The 11,353-nt window shown below is 37.9% G+C and overlaps 1 protein-coding gene across 2 annotated transcripts; it reads left to right on the top strand.

Annotated features, from left to right (window-relative positions):
• Positions 1-1,812: 1,812 nt before the first annotated feature.
• On the top strand, positions 1,813-7,130 carry LOC110865371 (nascent polypeptide-associated complex subunit alpha, muscle-specific form). 2 transcript variants are annotated; one of them, XM_022114615.2, is made up of 5 exons: positions 1,813-2,168; positions 3,763-3,875; positions 3,983-4,354; positions 5,731-6,589; positions 6,758-7,130. In XM_022114615.2, exons 1-5 carry the CDS (start codon positions 1,934-1,936, stop codon positions 6,847-6,849), a joined length of 1,671 nt encoding a protein of 556 aa, XP_021970307.1. In that variant the 5' UTR covers positions 1,813-1,933; the 3' UTR covers positions 6,850-7,130. The 2 variants fall into 2 exon arrangements, with proteins under 2 accessions (XP_021970307.1, XP_021970305.1); XM_022114613.2 differs by having other exon boundaries at positions 1,814-2,168; positions 6,755-7,130.
• The last annotated feature ends 4,223 nt before the right edge of the window (positions 7,131-11,353 follow it).

Here is an 11,353-nt window from a genome sequence, read left to right as displayed (position 1 = left end):
ACACATACATATCAATAATATCTTGAGAACTGCGAAAAAACCACATTAATCCTCAATTTATTAGTTATATAAATTGACTAGAGTATATGAAAATTTCAATGTGTCAAAAAATATATTTAAAAAATTGGTATTGTTAACAATTTTTCTACATGCATATACACTTCACACACATATACACATTCTTATACTATATTTTTAATTAAAAATAAGAAGAAAAAAATAAAATCTAAAAAAAGAATGAAAGGATAGAAATAAACACTTTTTTTAATCATTTTCGTTGAAGCGCCATTAATACATGTTTATACGATTATTAGTATTCTCAACAAAGAACGGAAAAAAAGACCCATAAAAAATTAACAACTAAATAAATCCACGTATGATCTATCAAGTATTAATTATGTAATGTTCTTAAATAGAAAAGTATCAAGTATCTACAAGTCACATTCTTCTAATAATTATAGTTATTATATTTCATTCTAATACTATAAATCTAATAAATTACTAAGTCCAAATATCATGTCTATTTCAACCATTCATCACATCTTATTTCTCTCATCATCCACACCAAAAAACCGTTAAAAACACAAACAATAAATTTCAAAGTAAATCACAACACAAACACATCACATCCTCTACACTCACCCCCATCACTTTCCTTAACACAAACACACACACACACACACACTTAAAACAGTAAACACAAAGTCACAAACTTAATTAAACTTCACCCCCAAACCCTATAACAATAATATTATTATGGGATTTTTACATATTTCCCCCTCCTAAGCCTTCTTATTACGTATTTCCCCATCCCATAAAATCAATTACATATTTCCCCTCCCTAACTCATATATATTACATATTTCCCCTTTTCATTTAAATGACTCTTATTTATGACTATTTTACCCTTAATAAACTAAAAAATGAATATTTACATATTTCCCCATTCTAATATGTAAAATCAATTACATATTTACCCATTCAAAAAGTCACGCATCCGAAGGAATTGTGCGGCGGTTAATTTCTTACCAATTAATGCTAACAGATCGATGACCCTACACGTGTCAAACCTTTCGACCTGTGCTATACCTGTAACCCAGCCCACCCATGGAGAGAAACTTCCACAAAATAGCCCACTCCAATATCTCATGTAAATTCCACGAAGACTTGAAGTCAATCCTACCCATTTTTACATGTCAAAACTTTCAATGCCACAGCTTACTGCAAAAACCATTTCAGGGCCTCTTGATATTTATGATGTCAGCAAATGAGTGAACCAACTGTCCAGCTAAGCTATATGGATCGTCAGTCACGGTCTGGATAAAAGTGTTGACCACTCTACGTTCCTGCTCGGTTGACCTTAAATTAAACCATTTCCTGACGCTTCACCGTTGGATCTATGGTGGGTCCAGTTTTCGGATTCACCACTGCCGGATTATCACCGTTAACTTCATCCCTGTAAGAATCAATTGGAACGACTATTTCTTCATTTAAATCTGGTACAGTAGCAACATTCAAGTCGAGCCCTTTTAAATCTAGGCTCGCTTCATCTGACATTGGTGTTTCGGGCTTGATCACTTTACTAATTTCACTCAGATCTGCACCTGAAATTAGGTATACGAATGAACAAGATTCCATTTTTTGAACATACCTGATGAATGAAGAAGATGAACAAGCAGATGAGTTATATGAGGGTAATTGGGTAATTTCTCAGCAAAAAGGGGAAATATGTAATTAATTTTATGATTTGGGGAAATACGTAATAAAGAGACTTAGGAGGGGGAAATATGTAAAAATCCCTATTATTATTATTATTCAATATTCATCCACACTTCTCTCTTCTCTTTCACCTGCAGCCATGGACGCTTCAACAAACAGCAACAATGGCGAACAACAAGATTAATATTCACTCTCACTCCACCTGCATTCTCCGATGGGGAAGCTGGAAGAACAGCCTGTACCTGCTGACGTCACTCAACCGCAACCGCCTGTTCGTGTTGCAGACACTTGTAGCTGTTGTTGTGTTAGGGTTTCGCGTTTGTTTCGGTTTCGATGTGTGTTTGTTTTGATACTTGGAGTGTCGGTGTTGCTCTCTGCTGTTTTCTGGTTGCCGCCGTTTTTTAGTGATCGAGATCACGAGGATCTGGATCTGGATTCGCATTTTAAAGGTTAGTGGTTGTTGATTTGGATCTGTTTGTTTCTGAGTGTGATCTGGTTGTGGTTAATTTGGATCAATTTGGTGCCGAAGTAAGTGAATTGTGTAGGTTAGGGTTTAATTGGATTAATTTGTTTAGATTTGGTTGTTTGTAGGTTTTGGATAACTTGTTGTGTTAGGTTTTGTTTAGTTTGTATCATCGGTGAGTAATCGGATATGATTTGCTGCAGTTAGGGCTTTTGATTGAAAGCGGTTAACTGTTTAGAAGTAACAATGATGGTTTGAAGTTTTAGGGCTTCTGCGTTTTCTGTTTAGTTGAAGTAATTTTGGTGTGTATGTTTGGGCTATACATGAATGTATGGCTGGATGAATGGATGTTGGCATGCTTTACAAGGTAATGTGATTATGGTTTTTGTTAGGTGCATTAAGTTTTTTTAGCGTCTATTTAACACCAAACGTCTTTGCCCAAGTTTCGAGCGTAGTTAGGTGACTTTTTTCGTAGATTTAGTTAAGATAGTTTATTTTTCGGGTAGAAGATGGGCCTTAGCTTAGTAAATTATCTGGTCACATGCCTAATGGATTTCCTGCTGATGTGGCATTATTAGGATTTAGGAGTGTGACTTATGTTGATTTTCTTTTCACCACATGTAACTTAATATTGGATTCGTTTGAGATACTCGTACGGAGTGAGACATTGGGTTGAAATAGGAATTGTGTGTCGTTTCAACCGTTTGGTTGATAATTATTTGTCAGTTGGAGTCACAAGTTTTGGTGAAAAAATGATTGATATTAAGTGGTACGTTTCACTAAACTTAATTACGTAGTTAAGACTCTCTTTGTTATATCATCTTCTTTTTACAATTAACAATCCTGTCTTTCTCTGGTCGACCCTTATCGAAATTCCTTTTTTCTGCTTTTGGCCTTCTTTATCTCTTCTGTTTCAGACTTAGAGTCCTGTCTAGATAAGGCAAACAGTTATGTTTTGCCAACAAGCGAATTCTCTTCTTGATTTTAATCGCTCTTAATTTGCTGAAGTTGCACTTGCACTTGATTTGGCGGTAAAAAAATCCCACTTTATTCCAATATGCAAAATCTTTATCTCTTTCCATCTTATTACTTCTATGAGTGTGTGTATTTATGCACTTATATTCTTTATGTTTCTCCTTTGTAGTAATTTATATTCCACAAATACATTGTTTACAGATAATACTGTTGAGAAAATATGTAATTAGCATTTTCCGGCATTCATACTCTACTCTTTAGAAAGTAGATATCGAATGTCATGTTTTATGGTACATTGGCTTTAAACAAAAAAATCTATGAGTTTATAATCTCATCATGTTAGTTTAATCTTGCTAATCTTTGAGATTTAACATACGAAAATAATCACTTTCTTTGTGACCTATGAAAAGCTGAACTAAAATAAACACTCACAAGAAAGTTGAATGTTTGTCTTGATAATCCCAAAGGCCTTAAAATAATCACTTTCTTTATTTCATTTCATCATCTTAAAATAAAGTTTGTGGTATAACTGATACTCTATCTTGTGGTTCAAAAGTCAACCAACCAAAATTCGATCAATCGGTTTTGACTTTTCCACTTTCCAGGTCATGATATAGTAGCAACTTTCATGGTCCAGAAGCCGTTGTCTTTACTGCAAGATGATCTTCCACAGCTTGGGGGTGATATATTTGATGAATTAAGAGTTCCCACTACAAAGGCATGCTCTCTCTCTCTCTCTATATATATATATATATCACACACAGACTGTCTTTCTCTCTCTCTCTCACATCTCAACCATCTTATTACACTTGTTTGTTTTTTCAGGTTGTAATCATAAAAGCGGAAACAACCGACAGTCCAAATGCAACCAAGGTTATCTTTGGTGTAGATCCCGATGAACACAATTCTAAGATTTCGTCATATGCTAAAAGTTTAGTGAGAGATTCTTTTGTATCTCTTGTTCTACAACAGTCCCCTCTACGTTTGACCGAGTCTCTGTTTGGGGAACCGTCTTCTTTCGAGGTACTGAAATTTGTTGGAGGAATAACTGTCACTCCTGACCAGAGCGCGTATCCACTGCAAAAGGTTCAAATTCGGTTCAACTTTACATTGAACTTTTCTATTCAACAAATACTTGACCACTTTGTTGAGTTGACTAGTCAACTCAAGTCAGGTCTGCATCTTGGTCCATATGAGGTAATTGACAATTCTTTCCTTGTTTTATTTATGAAGATCAACACACATATGCATAGGCCTGTAAATGAACCGAATGAACACAAACGCGGGTATGTTCGTGTTCGTTCATTTGACTTTAACTAAACACAAACATATAATCAAACACATTTTTTTGTTCATGTTTGTTCATTAAGAAAATATGCGTGTTCGTGTTCGTTTAAAACTTAAACAAATAGTTCATGAACGTAAATGAACATAAACATACAAACTTATACGTACATAATTTAATAAACATAACGAACACAAATGAAGATAATTGACCAAACATAAACACACATAAAGTAGGTTCCTGATATAAGGTAGTGATTAATTACGATAAGTTCAATTCGAAAGCCCATTTTTTATTAATAGGAAGTCCAATTACTAATTAGTTATTTCAATATAAGTAGTTAGAAAAGGTTAGGTTAAAATGAGAACTACCTTGAGATGTGAGAACCATGAGAACTAGGCCATCCAAAAGGTTTTTCCAATTTTTTTTTTCTCAAAAATCTTAAAAAAATCACTTGTTTCAGCAAAAAAAAAAAGCCTCATACACAAATTTACATGAGGTGTAAAAAAATATTTATCGCCGTAACAAAATTTACATCAGCGCGTAAACAAAACTTACATCAGGCAAAACTACCGACTGGACAATTTTTTTTTGCTTTTTTTTACATATGTGTTTATGATATTTTCATCTACGTTTGTGCAAAAAATTGTGGCCCAACTCGCGGGGGAAGTAGGAGTTCTCACAACTCGTGGTGGTTCTCATTTGAACCGAAGCCTAGTTAGAAATCCTCTTCAAATTTATATTTATATAAATATAACTACTTATGTATTTCTTAGATTTTAAACGAAAATAAATGAATGCGAATAGAACATAAATGAATATACATAACCGAATGTTCACGAACACAAATGAACGAACAAAACGCGTGTTCATGTTCGTTCGTTTAATTAAATGAACAAAAAAATGTGTTCATGTTCGTTTATTTATTTTAATAAACGAACATAAACTAACTTCCCGCCGAATAGTTCACGAACGTTCGGTTCGTTTACAGGTCTACAGATATGCATGAATATGTATATTGATTTACTCATGTATGTACGTATATGCATAGATGCACACACATATTATATATTACAGGGTATGGGCTTCTGTATTTTTGCTAACATATGTTTTATAGTATGCGAACTGAAAACTTAAGTTGGCTTTTGATTGGTAATCGTAGCTTCTAAATATCTCAATAAAGGGAAATGTAATTATATTGAGAGATTTAGAAATGGAAATAAACATAAGTTGAAAAGAAATACAAATCAAAAGAACTAAAATTCTAAAAATTGTCATCTACTTGCAGAACCTACATGTTAGCTTGACAAACGCAAAAGGTTCAACAATAGCTCACCAAACAACCGTGCAGTCATCAGTTGTTCTGGCCATTGGGACTCCATCAACAGCAAGGTCCAAGCAGTTGGCTCAGACCATCAAGGGTTCACCAACAAAAAACCTTGGCCTAAATAACACTCAGTTCGGGCGGGTCAAACAAATTAGTCTTTCGTCTTATTTTAACGGTTCTAGTGGTGGCGGCCGTGCCCCGGCACCTTCTCCAGCTCCATTACCTCACCCTCCCCAACAACCCAACCGTAACCACCATCACCACCACCATCATGATAAACAACTTCCGCCTGCAAAACCACCTTCCATTGCACCTCCACCTGTCCCCGCCCCTGCGCCTCATAAGTTTCACGCAAAGCCGCCAGACTGTCACTCTGGCTACAACAGGAAGAAGAGGAATACCAACAAGCATCCTCCTTTATATCCTCCTGTATCTCAGCCGGCCCTTCCACCACACACCCCTCCCCCACCACTACGGAGGACAGCACCACGGCCACCACGATCTCCGCCACCACCGCCCCGACTACTACCACCACCACCACCACCGCCATTGTCACCGCCACCACCATCATATAGGCCGCCACCGCCACCATTAAAGCTGCCGCCACCATCACCGCCACCGCCATCATTAAAGCTGCCGCCAGCATCACCACCACCGCCACGACTTATACCACCACCACCACCACCTGTACCTGATATGATCCCTGCATCAAGCCCATTGCCCAATGTAGTTTTTGCGCACACTCATCCACCATCAAAAAGTGAGTCTGATGCAGACCCACCTGACACAACGCCGTCAGGTTCATTTTTGCAACCTTCATGTAAGTTAACCTTTTAGCACTTCGTTTTAATCATTAATGCAACATACATACTTATATTGCATATATTGGTAAAAAGTGAACAGTATATTGCATTGACAATGATGTTGTGTTTCCTTATTTACTTATCTTTCGGTAACTGAACATCTCTTTGTTTATGTTTGGCAGCAGCTGCAGGTGCAGCATGTGCAGGAGTGAGTTTGAGGGCAATTCCCACGTTTGTAGCTGTCATGATATTAAAAAACATAATTCCTTTCAACTGAGACGATGATGTTGGAGGTTGCGCAAGTCGGGGAGCTAGCAATGCGAAAAGACGAGCGTGCCCTCAAAAGTCCTAAGTGGATATATAATTAATTGTTGTTTTGTGATTGTAAATATTTGAATTGAATTACAAGCTGATGTTTTCAGGTCAAAGTCACGGAGGTGACAGGCCCTTGATTACATTGGCCCCTATGATTCTCTTCACCAAGTTAGAAGGGAAAACAAATGTGTAATACGTTTTATTTTGGCTAATCTATTCAAATGTCACTGAGTATGCGTTATCTCTCTCTGGAATCACAAAACAAATAGTCATATTCATCAAGGCTTCTGGTTGAATTCACATTCTCATTCTTCATAGAATTGAATGTTTGGCTAAACTGATTTTTTTTTTTTTTTTTTTTGTAATATGTTAAGGTTTACTTATATATCCTCACCCGTGGATGTATCTTTTTTTTTTTTTTTTGAAAATTAAATTCATTAACAAAACGCCAACGATCCAAAAGGGCAAAAGGCCATTACAAAACACGACCTCGACCTAAACGGGCAAAGGACAGGAAAATTACATGTACAACGGACGTTTACACCACTCTATCCAACTTATGAATTTAAATGAAGATCTAATCTTCAACCATACGTAACTTCTAGATTTGACTTCTCACATGATATCTTGTGTAGTAACTCTCTTGTTAGCGGACGTCATTTCATTCATACATTTCCAAATGCACCAGCATGTAACCATGATAAGGCCGTGAATGATCTTTTTTCCTTTAAGAAAGTCTATGAGCCTCCATAAGATATCTAAATGCAAAAACATACAACTGGGGTATGTTGCACTAGTGGTGCACAAAAAACCCGAACCCGGACCCGGACCCGGAAAAAAACCCGGAACCGGGTATTATAAAAACCGGGTTTTCTATACCCGAACCCGAACCTGACCCTACCCATAAGGTAGGGACCGGGTATTCATATTTGATCTAAAACCCGAACCCGGAACCGGGTTTTTTTATACCCGGTTTATACCCGAAAACCGGTTTTTATAAATACCCGGAACCGGTTTTTATAAATACCCGGAAGTGGGTTTTTTTTTATGTTTTCAAGTCCTATCTATGTTTTTTTTATCTATGTTATTTTATCTATGTTTTCAAGCATTAAGACTTCTAGTTCTTATGATTTAACAAAATTATGTATGCACTTTGATGTAATCTTGTTTAATTATTAGGTTTCCAATGATATTTGAAGTATTTGGTCATTATTCCCCTCTATTTGCTGGAAAGATCCATTGACCTAACCAGATACGACCTACCCATTTGCCACCGCTACTTAGAAGTTAGAACTCATGATCGCATTAAGAACCGATTTTACAAAGTAATAACTTCCGATAAAAAAAAATAAAAGTAACAGTTACTTTTTTAATATTGTTTCTCTTACCTTCCATATTTCATCATCAGAGTGAACTTCTAATGGGTCCAAGTTTGTTCTTATACTACCCTTGAAAAGTGTTGGTTCTTGAGGGATGATACTTAGTTTCATTCTGAGGTCCTTTAGTCCTATAGAGCAAATGTCCAAACCATCTATATGAATTGTTCCACTATCAGGTTCTACAAGACGGAAAAATGCAGTTATTAATGTTGTTTTTCCGCTCCCTGTCCGTCCAACAATGCCGATGCGGGTCCCCTTTTTGAATGTGCAAGAAGCATTAATACCCGGTCGGGTTTTTTTAATACCCGGTGCGGGTTTTTCCCAACCCGATGCATACCCGAACCCTACCCGATGAATACCCGAACCGGACCCGAACCCGAAAATAGGGTATTATAATACCCGGGTTTTATAAAACCCGACCCGAACCCTACCCGAACCCGGGTATATAGGGTACACATTTTTGGTAGAAAACCCGGACCCGGACCCGACCCGGTTTTTAAAAAAACCCGATTTTGTAAAACCCGATTTTGTAAAACCCGATCCTACCCGAACCCGGTTCCATACCCGGAACCGGTTTTTAAAAATACCCGATTTGTGCACCACTATGTTGCACCAAGCACTAAGAGCCATCCATATTCTATTCGCAAAAAGTAGGAGTGCTAAACGGGTCGTGTGTGCGGTTTGATGGGTTCAACCCGAACCGAACCCGAAAATTTTAGACGAACTCGAACACGACCCGAACCCGAAAATTGTGTCATACATATGAACCCGAACCCGACCCACTCAACCCGAAATTTTTTATTTTTTAATTTTTTTCAGCAAATTAATATATTAAAATTAACATCTACTACAAAAAAAACACAAATTTATATAATAAAATTACATTAAAATAATAAAATATTATGTCAATTTTCCTTTTTAAGTTATATTTATGACATAAAATTACACACCTAATCAAATTATGACATAAAACATATTGTAAAAATATAATTTTAATATAAATGGGTTAAACGGGTCAACCCGCCAACCCGACCAGGTTGACCCGAACCTGACCTGTTTAGCTAAACGGGTTCGCGGGTTCAACCTGAAACTGACCCGAACTCGTTTAGACTAAACCCAAACCCGCGAACTTCGTGTTAGGTTCGTGTCGTGTTTTCGGGACGTGTCAGAAATTCACACCCCTAGCAAAAAGACAAGCCGTAAACAAATGTTCTGTAACACCCCGTGTTTTCGAATGTCAAAGTCAAAGTCCAAGTCAACTTTGACTTTCTTTGACTATAAATAGCCTATTCTATGTTTCATTTGTATTATGTGGAGTAAGTGTTGTTATCAAGGAAGAATCGAAGTAATCGAATGTGTAATCGACGCGAACCGACTTACGACTGTGAATAGTAGGAAGTAACAATGCGATAAAGTTAACTAATCAGTAATCAAACCGATCTAACTATCATCGAACTCGAATCTCGAATTACGCGAACTTTAGTTGTTGCAATACGTGTGTGTGTGCCCTATGTGTTACCTGTGCATGTTTACTTTATGTTTTGCGTGGTATTCAATCGAATCAATCGAAACTCGAATCGAACCTCGAAGCTCAAACCGAATGCAATCGAAATCGAATTAGGACGAATGGTAACATAAGGATAGGGTGAAGTATTGATGTTTGTATGTTAGATATAGTGGTTGGGATTAAAAGTAATTCGAATAGGGAACTCTATCGTACTCGTATCGTCTTCAATCGAAATCGAAATATCAGAAATCGTCGCACCGAACCCTCGAACCAGACTGCTAATCGATCAGGCTGTCAGCCGATCGAACAGCCCAGCCGATCGAATAGACTGTTCGATCGAGCAGGCTGTCCGATCGGGGAAGCCTGGCCGATCGGCCAGCCCTTTCCTCTTTTGGAGCCTATAAATAGGGCTGTCACTGTCACTCTTTACCACTTTTGGAAAGCTCTGACCGACCAGCTCGTGCTCCTCCTCTTTTCTCAGATTTCTTCCGATTCCGGTAAGTTTTCGTCCTAAATCTTGTACTTTCTTGATCAAAACATGCTCCTACACCTTTCTATCTTTCAAATCTTGATTTCTAACCGTGAAATCACCAAGATCTAAGCATCCTTGGATGATGTCGTCATGGTGTTCTTCAAGAACATCAAGTTTTGGCTCTAATCCACCATGAATAGCTCGGATCTAACCGATTTCCACATAAACAAGCTAAGATCTATCAAAGATCTAAACATTTACATGATGTGAAGGATTGAAAGAAGGAATTCCAACTTTCTTTCAACTCTTTTACACTCAATGTCTTCAAACCGGTAGAAACGGAGCTTGAACCAACTCACTAATCATTCCAATGGTTGTGTGATTCAAGATACGGGTTCTATCTACGAGGTTCACCGACTCCGGGTTAAACGTTAAGCCGCAGCTCCGAACCGTTCACCGGCCGGACTTGGGTGGTTCCTGTCCGAGCAGGAGGAACAAGTAAGAACGAAGGTTCCCTGGTTAAGCTCGTTGTCAAACTACCTCAATATAACGTCAAATAATCAGAACAACCAAGTGTTAGACGAACAGGCCGACAGGTCAGGGTGCTGGCCAAACGGTTGGGCTGTTCGAACGAACAGCCCAACCGATCAGACATGTCAGCCGATCGACCAGGCCAGCCGATCGGCTAGCATATGGCCCCACACTTAACAATTTCATGAAGTATAGTATTGAACGAGGAACTGTTCGATCGAACAGCTGTTCATCAACATTACTCCTCGGATCATGAGATACTATGCTTCAACACTTAGTCGATTTTCAATTCGTTTGTCGTATAGGAATGCCACCCGATCGAACATGCTATTCGATCGAGTAGGCTGTTCGATTGAGTGAGATCCTGATGAGGACTACTACTGAAGTTCCTAACCGATCGGTTATGCCAACCGATCGAACGGACCGCTCGATCGATCGACCTGAAAGGTAAGAACACTTTAGTGTCCTCAAATACTACAACGGAAACTTCAAAAGTTCAAATCCTCACACACAAACACGTCTTACTCAAAGGAAGAAACAATCCACTCGAACAGTCCAGCCGATCGAACCTACCGGC

The sequence above is a fragment of the Helianthus annuus genome, chromosome 6 (assembly GCF_002127325.2).
Source record: "Helianthus annuus cultivar XRQ/B chromosome 6, HanXRQr2.0-SUNRISE, whole genome shotgun sequence".
NCBI lineage: Eukaryota > Viridiplantae > Streptophyta > Magnoliopsida > Asterales > Asteraceae > Helianthus > Helianthus annuus.
Note: the sequence above shows the minus strand (reverse complement) of the source record. Positions and strands in the feature narration are given on the sequence as shown.

Excerpts from the sequence above, each read along its gene's own strand:
- LOC110865371 (XM_022114613.2), top strand. The coding sequence starts at position 1,934 with ATGGGGAAGCTGGAAGAACAGCCTGTACCTGCTGACGTCACTCAACCG. Across the intron at positions 4,355-5,730 it reads TGCATCTTGGTCCATATGAG|AACCTACATGTTAGCTTGAC; the intron begins GTAATTGACAAT and ends ATCTACTTGCAG. Across the intron at positions 6,590-6,754 it reads TTCATTTTTGCAACCTTCAT|CAGCTGCAGGTGCAGCATGT; the intron begins GTAAGTTAACCT and ends TATGTTTGGCAG.